Raw genomic sequence first — 16,291 nt, 5'->3', positions numbered from 1 at the left:
CGATTTCCTTTCCTCAATATCTTATAAGAACTGCTACTAAGCCTAACTTACTAGATTTGCAGGGAATCTTGATTCTTGACGATCTACATTGTTTTCCCATCTCTTGAAGCAATCGGTGTATCATTAGTTTTTTGTATAATGAAACAGAAAGAAGGCACATGTTTAGAGTTTTAATCTACTGCACATAAACCAGACTTCTATATCTTTACCATGTAATAGACGTCTTTGCAGACAAAGAAGAGAATTCTTTGTATAAAGTCAGTCCGCAATAACTCATTGGTAATTATAAGTACACTTTGAATCCAAGAATCAATTTTTATTTTTCAATAAATCCAATTAGCTTTTCCAATATAAGATGATATTGTCATTGGCTAAAGAAGAATTAAGCGAACACTACAAGAGCAAGAGGAATTCCTCTACAATATCATGCTATTTCTACAAACAAGCTCCTCCAAATCTTCTATAGGAACATTGGAACCAAAGCATGAGGCTTAAAAGATAATGATTCATTCTTATTCAATCATCCCTCATTTCATGAACTTGACACCTCCAATCTCTAAACTTAAACCAACTATCTGTATTTTCCCTGGTGGTTATTATAATCTTGCTCTGTGCATTAATCTTCCCGGTTCCAAGTAAAGTGAGTAGTTGACTATATATAGCAATGTTGTCAAGAACAATAAGCATCCTTTTTGTTTCTAAGGCGTCCTCAAACGTACATGTACTTGGAGAAACACCTGGTATTTTTCTCTTCTTTCCACCTAAAATATCTTTAAGAAGTTGTTCCTGTAGCTCAAACAAATCATCGAGTGTCTTACATCTGCGATCAATGTCTTCAATAAATCCTGTACTTTCAAAATTCTTCAAATTTGAATTGTAAATATAGTTCGCCAGCTTTGTTTTGCCACTTCCACCCATGCCACAAATTACTAAGAACTGAAAATCGGATTGATTTAACCAGGAATTGATCTCCTGGTATCGAGTGGCCATCCCACTTAGATTAGGTGGAAGATGAACTTCCTTTCCATCAAGTTTACTGTTGATGGTGTCAACTATCTCCTTCAAAAAAGTTGTTTCAGGCCTGGAATCACACAAGAAAAATGAATAAGCTCATGGGATGATATTTAGAGATCCTTTGATAAGTTAATGAAAATATCATAGAAAGTCCAAATTTTAGTTACTAGTAATATAAGTTTAAATCTTCTTATCATTAATGTTTCACAAAAAAAAGACAAAATTGAACTAAAACATGGTCAAGGCTGTTAAGGTTGGATCGTAAAGGCCAACTGGAGGCTTACAGTTATGTTGGAAGGGACAGTTCTTTACTGTTTTTTTCTTAATTAAACAGACTGGAAATTAACATACATACTTGGGTTCACAGGTGTGTGTGTGTGTGTGTCAAGACTCAAGAATCAAATTTGTATATGATGTATCACAAGAAGAGACTAAGAGGCCTACCCCAAACAAACCAAGCCGCCCAACTCAGCAACTTCCTTCAGGCCTTTCTTCCACAGGTTCACTTTGTGATCCGTCCACTTCGGAGAGGATTTGACATTGATTGCAAAAGTATTTTGTTGATTCCTGACATCAGAAGGATTAACTTGATAATAAATAGGTAGAACGAAACGATTATGCTCCCTCCTTTGTTCGAGGATCAACAAAAGCTCGTCAAGGCAAATAGTGGAAGTTGCATAGTTCTTTGACAATACAATTATTGAAGATCTAGATCCTTTAATTACTCTCGGTGACATCATTCCTCCAGCTCTGTAGAATTCTGGGGCACCCCTAAACGTTTCAATTGCTGCTCGTTTTAATGCTGAATAAAGATGATCTATAAAAGAATTACGAGTATCTCTGCCACTATGGTTTAAGAAAACGTCGTAGATGCCATCATTAGCATCAGGAGAAGCCTTATTGCTTGAGGAAGAACCAGAAGCTATTGAACTTGTATCCCCAAGTATGCTTGATGTGACGTCTGAACATTTATCTAAAAAAGATGATTTTGACATCTCTGCCATCTTGTACATCTCCTCCTTTTTGTTTTCATAAACACCAGAGCCACAGATTAGATTAGTAAAACACAGTTATTTCAGGACCATGGATGATGCCAGAAAAGCAATATTATAGAGCAAACTTACCAATTCAGGACCATGGATGACGCATCTAACAGCTCTCAACTCTGTAATTGATGGGTTCGACTGCCTAGGTCGACCTGTTTTTCTCCATCCCTGTACCTCTGTAACAATGTGTCATAAGATGAGCTCTGTAAATGACGGGTTCGATCGACTGCATAATTCTAACTACAAATGTCCAGAAATGGCTTGACAAATGACAAGAGAGGCATACCTGTATGGTCAATGGTACCACCAACTAACATTCTAAACCAACCACGAGTCAGTCCACCAGCCTCCACCAACTCAAAGAAATCACGCCGACAAAGATAGTACACTCCTGTGCTTAGTTGAAATCCAGACAAATCTCCTCCAAGAATTTCTACCCATCCCTTGTTATTAATCAAGGTTTCCTCAGCTACTTCATTGTCAGAGTAAACAAGACTCACACCACACTCGTGTACCTTCAATCCTCTCATGGCAACAATAGAGACATTAACTGTATCTCCAATGTCCAATGTGTTTCCAATTGGCCAATAGCTTAACCATATACCAATTTTACCAGAGTCAGGTTTGCCGAAGACTTTGGGATTGTAAATCAAATCAACACCTTTGGTCGTACATATTTTACAGAACCATGCACACTCATCACCTGATATTGTATATTTGAAAGTTACATCAAGTCCTTTGAGCCTCCTACTTGTGGGATCTGAAGGAACGTCAAAGGACAAAAACGATAACTTTGATGCATAATTAGGCTTCATGTTTGGACCCTTTATGTCTGGTAGAGATGTGCTCATTATATCGAATTCATACAACATCTGTGCCATACAATTCAGTCACACAATAAGTTCAAAGGTGGTGTATATGTTGATGTACGTATGTGTGCTTATGCTGTTATGCATGCATTTGAGAGAGAGAGAGTCAACGAACCTGTAAATATGAACTTCTGCCTTTGGTAAGCTCATCATCACCAACCAGGCACACCTTATAATTTTGATACTCCTTTAGCCACTTCATGTGTCCCAAATCATTATCTTCAAGTTTGGTTATATGGAATAATTTGATAAAGCCTTCAATTTCACACAAACTACTACAACCTTCATAGCCAAACTCTTGCAATGTGAAACGAGGAGATTCAAAAGTTACTCTCTCCAATGATGTACAATAATATATGTATAATTCTGCGAGTGTACTTGGGAGGCATAGAAGCCATTTAAGTCTTGAGCAAAAACTCAAGTCAAGGACCCGAAGATTTTTAAGATGATCATAACAAGGTAGAAACTCAAATAGGCTATTGCCTAAATTCAAGTACTGCAAAGATATGTGAACACTGAAACTCAGACAAAAAGAATCAGTAAACTCAATATTGCACTCATTGAAGAATAAGCGACGTAATGAATGTGGGAAGGAAAAGGTAGTTTGTTTTGCAACGCCTCCATCAGAAGTAGAAACTTTTAGCCCTACTAACAGGTTTATACACCCTGTTAGGTTCAGTAGTGCAAGACTTGTCAGGTCTTCAATGGTTTCACAAATATGAACCAGACTGTGACAGTTCCAAAGAATCAAAGTCTCCAGATGAGGGATCCTGGACATGTTGCGGATTTCTAGTAGATTGTGCGAGTCTTTAAGGTTTAATATCCGCAATGATTGAAGAACCTGTTGCACAAGTAACTAGATTTAGGTAGCACTTAATATCTGCATAAAAATCACCGAAACCGAGACACAAAATGGATAAGCAACAAAAAGAGATATCAAATTCCCTACCATGGGCGGATCAAATACTTCCAAGTTGCTATAGCTCATATCCATAGCCACCAAGTTTTCCATGGATAAGTCAGAGGGTATTGCTCTTAATTGGGATCCAAACCAGCAGAGCCATCTTAAATCTTCTGAAAAATTCTCGTATGACCCTTCGAGTTGCACATTACTTAGGTGGAGCAGTTTTAGTTTATCCATCTTTTTTAGTGCATCTGTCTTTAGTTCTGAATGCTACAAATTTAGAATGAGGGATCGTAAGCTTGCATAATAGCCAAAAATAAATTTACCAAAAAATTCCTGATTACTAATCGGGAATTCCTATCTCGTAAATGGTGCGTTTTGTAGTGATTAGGTTTAAATCCACAAATGTACGTTTTGTGGTCGTTTAGCCTGAAGGATGATCTTTTTCACTAGACCTTTGTGGTTGTATTCTGCATTTACACCTAGTTCCCAGGTTTTAGCAAAGGAAATACGAATAAGAATAACTCACAAAGACTCGTAAACTCCAGAATTCATATGATTAATGATAGTTCTCTCACAATTATAGAGGTGAGAGTCTCTCCAAGGTTCATAAGAACAATAACAAAATCGATAAACAGCCCTACACTGCAAACAGGCTTAAATATACTCCTAAGGGAATAATCCTCAAAAATAGGGACCACTGGGACCACAACCCAGCTGGAAGAATTCCCCACGATTACAGCAGTGCAACAAAGTTAGTGCTAAGGTCATAACCACCTGAAGGAATAACGGAACAAAAGGATAAAGCAAAAAAAAGAAAAACAGACACTGCACCGCACTCCCATGCTGCTTATTATTTATTGACCTTTCTACCCCTCCTGCTGTAAACTAGAAGTTCCTGAGGCTTATCAAAGGAAAGGAAAAGAAATTTGTCATTTGTGTTCCTAATTTGGAGAGAAGTGAAACTAAAATTACACATTTTGTTCTTTCTCTCCAAATCCTTCTAAATTGGAAGGAAAGTTAGGAGGGAAAGTGGTCCTTCTATTTCCTTACTTTAATGAAACTTGAGAACACCAATTTCTTTTAATTTCTTCTCACTTCCATCAATTTTCATTCTTTTCTCTCATTAACTTGAACTCGGGAACTGGGTGTTAACCTCGTATGTTTCAAGAGCGAGCATGCTTGTGTGTGTGTGTGTGTGTATATGAGAGAAGTTATTGGATTTTAGTTTTTATTTATGTATTACATTTATGCATATATATTATTTGTCTTGTGCCTTATGTTTAGGGCATTCCGTTTATAGTTATTTTTCCTTGTATTTTAAACCTTCTGATGTTCAATTGAAGAATCAATCTTTGAGCTGTCAATTTCTAGATAGTATCAGAGCGGATTTTAACCAAACATGCCAAACCCTAGTCGATCAACAATCTTGACGGGCGTTGCAGAAAGTTCAAACCAAAAGAAGAATGATGGCATTCCTGATACGAATTCTCCATTCTATATCTATGCATCTGAATACCCAAACAGATTCATGTCAACGTAACTCTCATTGACAGCAACTATACAGATTGGTCTCAAGAGATGATGAACTTTCTCTTTGCCAAAAATAAGGTTGGTTTCGTTGACGGGTCCATCACAAAACCAGAAAAGGATTCTGCTGAATACATGTCCTGGATACGTTGTGATGCCATGGTAAAAGGGTAGCTCACAACGACAATGGAGAAGGAAATAAGAAGCAACGTAAAGTATGTTCACACTGCTTCTAAGATCTGGAGCGATCTAAAGGAGTGTTTTGGGAAGGAAAGCGCACCCAGCGCATATGAATTAAAACAAACACTCTCAATGACGCCTCAGAATGGAGCCACTATGTCCTTCTACTACGCCAAGTTGCGTAGTCTCTGGGATGAGATCGGATTTGTGCTTCCAATGCCTCGATGTTCCTATGATGGTTGCACATGCCAAGTCGGGAAGAAGTTAAGTGAGGTAAAGGATAAAGATAAGCTTTATGAATTTCTCTTGGGTCTAGATAACTCCTTCTCTATTGTTATCAGGACTTAAATTCACGCCAAATTCTTGCCATGAACCTTATACCAAGCCTCGGGAATGCTTACCATCTTGTTGCTGAAGATGAGTGTCAAAGGGCTATTTCAGCCGACAAGAAACCCGTCACAGAAGTTGCAACCTCAAAAAGTTTGTGCCGACTCGTCCAAAAGGAAGCCAAAATCAAAAGTGTGACAAAACACTTCAAAGGGAGACCAAACAGGAAGATGTGATGGAGCATTGCACCTTCATTGGAAAGGATGGCCACTAATGAGATTGATGTTTCAAGCGAATAGGTTACCCGAAATAGTATCAAAGGCAACTTTCACCGAATCTGGAAGTTGCACACCCAGTGTTACAGAAATCGGCCTTGGAGGCAGATTAATCGTTTGGCGGCCATAAACCGATTATGATTAGGGTGCTTGGCGGAAATCGGTCAAAGTCGGCCTTGGCGGTCCTTGGCGATCCTTGGCGGTCTTAGCGGTAATAGTCGGGATTCTTTTAAAAAATTCAAAAAATTTTAATTTTCAAATATTAAACCAAAATTTTAAACTTTCAATTTTTTAAGCTTTCAAATTTTAAAATATTAAACTAAAATTTTCAAAATTTTAAAATTTTAAAATTTTATATTCTCAAATACTTAGTTTTTTTTAGGGAATATTAATTTTTTAAATAATTTTATTAATAATTAAGGGTCCCCGATTAATCACCGCCCAGTCCGATTAATCACTTATCGCCAGTCGACCGCCAAGCTACCGTTGAGCAATTTTTACAACCTTGTGCACACCCATTCCTGGGTTAACCAACGAACAATATGATTATATGAGTCCTTTTTAAGTAATTTTTCTGAATCGGGAAATTTCGATAAGGAGGTCAATACCTCAAAGGCGTTCATCACGGTAAAGGTAATAATAATAATTGTTGGGTTATTGATTTAGGATCGACTGAATACATCACATATGATGCTAGTATACTTGAAAACAAAACTAAAAACTGTTTTGAAACACTTGTTATTCCTAATAGGGATGTAATACCAGTTGAAGGAAAGGGAGAATGTTCCTTGCTAGGAGGAACTAAGATAAAAGGTGTCTTACATATTCCAAAATTTACGTGTAATCTTTTATCCATTAGTAGAATGTGCAAAGATTTGCAATCAACTATAACCTTCTTTCCTGATTTTTGTGTCATGCAGAAACTTCATACAAGGAACTTGATTGGTACGAGTGAGTGCAAGAATGGTCTATACCGAATGGGGATGATTAGAAGATTAAAGAAATCCATGATGACAACTATAGATATTTGACACAAAAGATTGGGACATGCTTATGGTGATAAACTCACTCAAATAGATTTTCTTTGCAATAGTTCTTTTGATAAACTATGTGATTCCTGTTCTAAAGCAAAACATTCTAGATTACCCTTTTCACATAGTAGTATTAAAACCAACAGTGTTTTTAGCTTTTACATTGTGATATTTGGGGTAAATATCGTGTTCCATCTCTATCTGGGGCAACTTATTTTTTAACCATAGTTGATGATTTTAGTAGAGTTGTTTGGGTTTTCCTTCCAAAATACAAGCATGAAGCCAACAATTGCCTGATAAAATTTAACATGATAAAAACACAATTTGGAAAAGTTGTTAAAAGAATTCGTACCGATAATGGTGGTGAATTCACTTCAAATAAAATGTAAAGGCTTTACAATGAACATGAGATTTTACTTGAAACCACTTGTCTACACACCCGATAACAAAATGGAGTTATGGAAAGAAAACACATACATTTGCTTGAAACTATTAGAGCCTTAATGTTCGAAGCCAATTTGCCAAAACGACTCTGGGGAGAATGTATTTTAACAACAACCTTCATTATCAATCGACTTACTTCCAGGGTTATCGAGAATGTAACTCCTTATAAGATTCTTTTCATTTAGAAACCTGATTATGATCATATGAAGGTTTTTGGTTGTCTTACTTACTATAGAAGCACCACTACCAGTGTGGATAAGTTTGAGGTGAGGGGAGACCAGGAGTGTTCTTAGGGTAAACAAGTTTCGAGTGATGTAAGGAACAAAAGGTTACAAAATTTATGACATTGAGGACAAGAAGATAATTGCGTCGAGTGATGTGAGGTTCTGTAAACAAGTTTCGTTTTAACAAACCGACCCATGCAAATGATGAGATAGATCCTTTTGAGTCACAAGTAGAGGGGACCAATTTGATGATTTGGTTGAGACTTTTGAACCCACCAATCACCTTGATAGAGGATTGGACCATGAAACTGTCCATAAAGACCAAGATCAGGACACTTCAAACCAAAGGGATGACGGGAATAACATGCCCGAAGAAGAAAATTTTGACACATATGATCAGATTGGAAGACCTAGACGATATCGGTCACAACCGAAACATCTTTAAGACTTCGTTCTAAATTGAGGGGGAGTATTGGATTTTAGTTTTTATTTACATATTAGATTGCATATCTATTATTTTTCTTGTGCCTTATGTTTAGAGGACATTCCGTTTTTATTTATTTTTCCTTGTATTTTAAACCTTCTGATGTTCAATTGAAGAATCAATCTTTGAGCTTATCAATTTCTAGAGAAGTAGGTTCAAACAAGAACAAGAACAAAAATTAAGAACGGGAGAACAAAAACAAAAGATTGAAATCAATCATAAACCAATAAATTTCAATCAAAATAAGAAATGATAACTGTTGATATAACTATTAACACTTGCCAATTAACAAAGTCTACCAATATTGATGAACTAGGTCAGATGTAATGCCCCAAATAATCCAAATTCTTTCAAATGACTTGATAATGCGGATTAACACCTTCAACCAAATGTACTTGCTAATATATAACGAGAATGGAGAATAACAAGTAAAAAAAATAAGATTAAAGGCAAACACACCGAGATTTATGCCAAATTCTTGAAAACCAACGTGCAGAGGAGACCACTCAGATATACAAGGGATAATAATGTTTACAATAGGAGCCAATGTTAGGGTAAATTGAGAGGAAAATCGAGAAACATGAACTAGAGTGTGTCTTTAAAAGCTCTCAACTCTTTCTTAACTAAAAAGAGTCAAAAATGATGTTCTAAGGTCAGGGGTTGAAGTGGCCGGTTTGGTCAATTTCTTATGAGGCTTTGGGCCTAATCTTTATCCTATATACCATGTTTGTATGAGGCTGAGTTCTGAGGTCAATTTTCAACAGTAACTTTAAAGGGAGATTGACATTAGGAATAAGTATGGTTTCTGTTAAATCAATTAGTAAGACAATTCATCAATAAGGGCTTGGCATTTTGGTGGAATTTGGTGGGTTATCAACCGAAAAAGAGAATCCCAAGATTAAATATTGTGACCAACAATAATTGTTACAAAAATATGAAGGTGTTTTTCACATGCCCAAAAGCTTACATCTGATAAGAGGGCATGAACATGCTATTACACTCAAGAAAGAAAGTGATCCGGTTAATGTGAGAACGTATTGATACCCTTGGTACCAAAGATATGAAATTAAAATTTTGATTAAAGAAATGTTGGATGCGGGGGTTATATAACATAGCAAAAGTTCATTATTATGTCCTTTTTGCTAGTTAAATGAAAGTAAGAATTTGGAGTTTTGTATAGATTATTGGGCTTTTTAAAAAATTTCATATACCAGTTGTGGATGATTTATTAGATGGACTATACGGAGATGGAGTCTTTTCAAATTTGGAACTAAAACTAGGTTATCATTAGATCATAATGTTATGAACTGATGTTCAAAACGCATCTTTTCACACACATGAAGGTAAATACTAGTTCTTGGCAATGCCCTTTCAGTTTGTCAATGCTCAAAAAATATTTCAAGGGCTTATTAACGAGGTATTCAAACAATTTTACGAAAGTTTATGTTAGTTTTCTTTGATGAAATTTAAGTAAATTGTCATCATCCTTAAGAGCATTTAGAGCATTTGAAGATGATATTTGAACTTTTAACAAAATACAAATTATATTCCAATCTAAAAAAGTGAGTTTGCGAAAACAAAAATAGGATATTTGGGGCATGTCATTTCTCAAGGAGGCGTATATATGGATATTTCAAAGATTGAAAAGAAATAGTCTTAGCTAAGAACAACCACAAAATTAATGGGTTTCTTGGGATTATTGGGGTATTATAGAAAATTTATCAAACATTATGATTTATGCAACCATTGTTTTCCCTTTAATGGGACTATTAAAAAAAATCCTTTTTAATGGGGCGAGAACTCTCAAACAACATTTGAAAGTTAAAAAAATCACTTTCTAATGCACGATACTTCGTTCACCTGACTCTACTCAACTCGTCATGATCTAGACTGATGCTTATGGTTTTGGTTTAGGCATGGTTTTAATGTAATAAGAACAACCAATTGACTAGAAATCGAGGCACAAAAAAAGTTTGATGACAGGGGTAATGGTTGTTAAGAAATGGCATTCAAACTATTTGAATGCAATAAGAATAATCAATTTCCTACCTGGGAGAAATTTTTGATGAGAAGTCACTAACAAAATTTAAAACTCTTGTTGGATCAGATGGTTATTTTTTTAGTATTTTTAGAATGCTTACACACACATCCTCTACATTATTCCTAAGTCAATACCATTCGTCTCAAGCGAGACTAAACCCTCAATGTTTTCCTTGGTTTTGATACTGCTAGACCAAAGGCCTTTAGTTGGATCAAGGGGGTGTTTGACATTGCTTTTTAAAACAAATTATTGACTTATTGGCTTTTTGAAAAGCCAATAAGTCAAGAAAAGTGTATGGAAAAAATCGAAGTATTTTTCAAAATAATTTTCCCATTAGCTTTAAAAAAGAGATTTTAGAGAATATGTAAAACATGGCTTTTTGAAACTCCTTTTAGATTTTTAACCACAATAACTTCAACAAGGAGATTTTAAGCCAAATAGTTCCTAATTTAATGACTTTTGGTTTTTTCTACCACACTAGCTAATCTAAACATCGTTTTGAATATTCATTTTGTAATGCCCTGTTGCGAATCGTTTCCTAATGTGGAGTGGTGACCCAAAGACCGAGTATCATCAGGCTCAGGGCCTTTGAGGAGAAGAGATTTAGACTCATTTGGGTGTGGGTAAGGTAATTAGGGTGATCCGGGAAGTTCGGTTTGTGTTTTGGAGCCAAAGGGTATTTCGGTAAGTGTCGGTCCGGGTTTTTATGGAATTTGGATTTTTGTTCGAGAGGTTTTAAGGCATGTATGAGTTGATAGAAGTGTAGAGCTTCTTGTTACCTTTTCGTGGATATAAGCATCGTCGTAAACGGACTTAGAACGAAGAAGTTATGACCTTCGGAATTTTAAGTGGTTTTAGGGTGCAATCGGGTATGCGGGTCGTACACAAGTATGCAGGGCCAAGTATATGAGGCGTATAATGGTGTACGTTAGGTGTACTGATCAGTTTGATCACAGGTGTTCTAAGGAGTACGTTAGGCCTCCATCCCTCTAAACCCTAGGATCGAAACCTTAGCCCCTATTTGAGTGGTTTTTGAGCTTTTGGTGGTATTTCATGCTTTTTAATGTTCATAGAAAAAGAAGGAACTTCTTGAAGAAGTGTGAGATGGCTCGAAGCTTTTAGATTCAGGGTTTTTGCATCTTGATCTACATTTTGGAGGTATAAAGGTTCTATCTTGATGATCTTATATGTTAGATCTCGTTATGGAGTATTTTGTGCTTTTTGGAGTCTTTTGTGATCAAGATGAGTTTTTGATCTACTCCAGAAGCAATGGGTGCTAGATCTTAGCTCCATTCAGTCTCAAGGTTCATAAAAATGCAAGCTTTATGAAGTATTGTGATCCATGCAAGCATTAAGACCTTTGTTAAGTCCTTATTGAGCTTTTGATTCCCTTTTTGCCATGCAAGCACGTAAAGTTGCTAACTTTACATGATAAGTAGGCCTATAGAATTAGATCCGAGAGTTTGGCACTCTATCTTAACCGATTAAGGGCTTAGTGGAGTGAAAAGGTGGCTGGAAGAGTACGTGGGGCGTACTTAAGAGTAAGCTCAGCGTAATGTTGAGTTTGTACATTATGGATGTGTACAGTATGTTTCGGGGGCGAGTACACGATGCGTACCACTATGGTATGCGGGGCGTACTCCTCAGTGTGTCGTTTTGGGCTCTTTAAGGATGGGCCATTGTTGGGTTTTCTTAGTTGAGCCATTAGACTTCTATGTTGGGCTTCTGGATTGTATCTTTTGGGCTCCTTTGGATTTAGGCCCATGATGGGTTTTAGGGGGCCAAAGGGGCCTATCTGGAAAGTCCTCAGGGCCTTCGGCCCGACTGGTACGACCCTCTGGCCCACAGTCTATCCGGGACGCCCTGGGTCTCTCGGCTTTCGGCACACAACAGGACCACTTCAACCCAAAATATGGGAATAAGCAATAGAGCGGTAGATGCATCGTCAAGGAGGAAACTAGAAGTGGAATGTGTTGTTCTTTGGTGGGGTGGGGGCGGGGTCCACAAATAGAGACCATGGGATAATTTAGAACAGGAAATCAACGATGAGGATCTTTAAATAAAATAACAAAAGATATTACGGAAGACCTTCATACTCATAAAGGTTTCTCAATATGAGACTTGCTTTTGTACAAAGATCATTTGGTCATACCAAGAAATTCAACATTGATTATAAGTATCTTTGATGAATTCCATAGAGACCCGGTGGGTGGATATTCAGGTGAAGATAGAGTGTATCAATGCATTGCTTCAGAAGTATTTTGGGTGGGAATGGAAAAGGATATAAATGGCATGGTAAAACAATGTGAAGTGAGTCAAAGGAACAAAAATTTAACAGGTTCGGTAAGCTGGGTTATTATTACGACAAACACCCTTGCCTTTAAAAGTTTAGAAAATCACAATGAACTTAATAGAAGGATTACCCAAATTGAATGGTACGAATTCTATTTTAGTGGTGTTGGATCACTTGAGTAAGTATACTCACTTTCTCTTCTTTTCCTAGTTCTTATAGGGTTTATTTAGCTTCTTCAGTAGCAAAATCGTTAATTTCCATGCGGGTTGGAAGTTAACCTCGTTAATTTCCATGCAAAATCATTAATGTTTATTATGTATTACCTTGAATGAGTAGTTCTCTTGGGCTAACATTTGCATGTCAAGTGCTAGACCTTCCACTGTTTCAGAACCCTATACAAAAAGCAGGTGTATAAATACAATCTCTACCAAAATAGAAGGGTGTGAAAGGAATATAAGCTTCAACATACAAATAGAAAGAATCTCACCTTTCCTTTTCGTAGAACATCATAAGAATCCTTATTACGCCAGACTCTACTTCGTTTTGCAGGGTCCTTTGGTGCTTCTTGATGGACTATTGTTCTCCCCATCTCTTGAAGCAATGGATGCATCATCAGTTTATTGTTTGGTGAAACAGAAAGAAGGCATCTGTTGGTTAGAATTTTAATCCCAGATAATGCAGAGTAATCACGCTCCAAAATCTTCACCACGTAATCTATGTCTTTGCCAACAAAGAAACATGCAATATGCAAAAACAACTCTTTGTTAGAGTCATGTGGCAAAGTGCTGTAGCTCCTAATGAGTACACTTTGAATTTTATCATGTATATCTCTTCCCAATAAGCTCACTGTACTTTCCCAAAATGGGATGCTGTTATCCTCTGCTAGAGAGGAACCCAACACTTTAAGAGCCAATGGATTTCCTTCACAATATTGCAAAACCTGTTTTGCAAGCTCCTCATAACCTACCATTAGACTTTTGGATCCAAATGCATGTTGACTTAAAAGCTCCAATGATTCATCATCATCCAGTAATTTCATTTGGTACTCTTCACACCTCCAAGATCTGAACTGAAACCATTTACCAATACTATGTGCCCTAGTGGTTATTATAATCTTGCTTTGTTTGTTAATATACCCGGATCCAAGTAAAGCTACCAACTGGCTTACTTCATCAATGTCATCAAGAACAATAAATGCCTCCTTCACTCGTAAGGCTTCTTCAATCTTGAATGTACCTTGACAAACACTAGGTTTTTTTCTCTTATTGCCTCCCAAAATATCTCTGAGAAGTTGTTCCTGTAGCTTAAGCAAGTCATTGGATTCTTTACATTTGGGACCAATGCCTTCAATAAAACTCATGCTTTCAAATTTCTGACAATTTGAATCGAAAATATACTTGGCCAATGTTGTCTTGCCACTTCCACCCATGCCACAGATTGCTAAAAATTCAGCATTGGATCCATTTAACAAGAAATTTACATCCTTGTATCGAGCAGCCATCCCTATTAGATTGATTGGAAGATGAACTTCTTTATGATCCAATTGTTCGTAAATAAAGTAAACAATTTTCTCCAGAAGCTTTGTTTCAGGCCTGAAATAACAACAGAAAAATGAACAAGTAGATGCGAAGACATTTTGAGATTCTTTGGTATGATGAATTAAAGTATTGAATAATTAACTTACTACTATAGCATAGGTTTGATTAAATTAAAATACCATTCAAGTTTCCACAAAAATAATTGCAAGGACCATTTAAAACTGTATGCTAAAGTTTGTTGGCAAAGATTGACATTAACTCTTTAATTTAAAAACAACAGTTGAACAGCTAGATTTGACATCTAAGGATCAAACCAAAAGAAACTGAAACCATGTGGAGAAAAAAAAAAAAAAAAAGCAAAAGTAAAAATCTTGTTTTTGTACTAAATCAAAAAAAAAATGGTAAAAATTTGCAATTTCCACATTAAAGTTTAATGGTCATAACAAAAGTGTTGCTCTTAGCTCTAGTGATCACTAGTCAAGAGTCAAACTTGTAGATGATGTAGTAAGAAGCATTGAGCTGTACTGCTGTAGACTCGTTGACATTTTTAGACTTTTTCTATTACATTTTCGAAGTAAAAAACAAATTTAGCCATGACAAATGTATCTTCTATAATCACGTCAATTACATCTACATCATTTTTTCAGTTGAATTACTTTTCCTTTGATATATTGAACTTCTCTAGTAAACAACTCCTAAGGATCCATATAGGTTTGTTAAAATTTCCTGAGACACTTATCAACAACAAATTCACGAGTCACAACTGAAAAGTAGAGACCAAAATTGGCTACAAGTTAACACCTTAATAATCGTCAAGTTATTAGATCAAAGTAGCATAGGTTAAAAATATATTTCAGTAAGAGAGAGAAAGGAATGAATACCTGGACTGATCGGCCATGCCACGCAAATTAGCAACCTCCTTAAGAGCTCTTTTCCACACCTTCACGTTGTTATCTGTCCACCTTGAAGAGGCTTTGACTTCGATTGCGAAAGTATTTTTTTGTTTCCTGACATCAGAAGGATCAACATGGTAAAATACAGGTAGAACAAAATGATTGCACTCCTTCCTTTGTTCGAGTATTAACAGAAGCTCATCAAGGCACCAAGTGGAAGTTGCATAGTTCTTTGACAACACAACTATTGAACCCTTAGACTCTTTGATTGCTTTCTTGATCTCTAGCTTCAGTTCTTCACCTCTCTTGATGTCTTCGTTATCCCTAAAAGCATTAATTCCTGCTCGTATTAATGCGTGGTAAAGATGATCCGTAAAAGAATCACGAGTATCTTCGCCTCTAAAGCTTAGGAAAACGTCATAGCTGCTAACGTTAGCACTGGGAGACGCCATAATACTAGAGGAGGAACTGGACGCCATTGAAATTAGATTTCCAAGGATGGAAGAAGATAACTGGAGGACAGAGGTTTTTTTACAAACAAGTGGATAGGATGAAGATAACAAGAGCAGTTAAAAAGATAGGGGAAGCATATGCGCCGTGAATCAGGCAAACGCAAATAGTTTAAATTGTTTAATCGACGCCGGCCCTACTCCCGTCCTTCCTCGGAGCTTACATACAACAACAGAAAGGAAAAGGTGCTATGTATTCATCGACGATACTATTTCATCGGATAGCTAAAAGTTGTTTTGTTAACATCTCGAGGAATAGAATAACATGAATAAATTCTTATATTAATTTTCAATTAATAAAAAACTTTATTTAGCTTCTCCAAAGGGATTTTATATGTACTCTCTCTCTCTCTCTCTCTCTCTCTCTCTCTCTCTCTCTCTCTCTCTCTCTCTCTCTCTCTCTCTCTCTCTCTCTCTCTCTCTCTCTCTCTCTCTCTCTCTCTCTATATATATATATAATAACATGAATAAATTCTTATATTAATTTTCAATTAATAAAAAACTTTATTTAGCTTCTCCAAAGGGATTTTATATGTACTCTCTCTCTCTCTCTCTCTCTCTCTCTCTATATATATATATATATATATATATATATATATATATATATATATATAATAACATGAATAAATTCTTATATTAATTTTCAATTAATAAAAAACTTTATTTAGCTTCTCCAAAGGGATTTTATA

General features: G+C 36.2%; 1 protein-coding gene across 1 annotated transcript; it reads right to left on the bottom strand.

Moving 5' to 3' along the window:
• Nucleotides 1–301: 301 nt before the first annotated feature.
• Nucleotides 302–15,788, bottom strand: LOC111899380 (disease resistance protein RUN1). Its single transcript, XM_023895222.3, has 9 exons — nt 15,082–15,788; nt 13,150–14,254; nt 12,986–13,054; nt 3,879–4,103; nt 3,045–3,770; nt 2,347–2,932; nt 2,139–2,236; nt 1,459–2,033; nt 302–1,081 (listed from the first exon to the last, which is right to left on the bottom strand). Exons 1-9 carry the CDS (start codon nt 15,570–15,572, stop codon nt 517–519), a joined length of 4,440 nt encoding a protein of 1,479 aa, XP_023750990.1. The 5' UTR covers nt 15,573–15,788; the 3' UTR covers nt 302–516.
• Nucleotides 15,789–16,291: the final 503 nt, after the last annotated feature.

The sequence above is a fragment of the Lactuca sativa genome, chromosome 1 (assembly GCF_002870075.4).
Source record: "Lactuca sativa cultivar Salinas chromosome 1, Lsat_Salinas_v11, whole genome shotgun sequence".
NCBI classification, from domain to species: Eukaryota; Viridiplantae; Streptophyta; class Magnoliopsida; order Asterales; family Asteraceae; genus Lactuca; species Lactuca sativa.
This window is presented reverse-complemented; position numbering and strand designations above follow the sequence as displayed.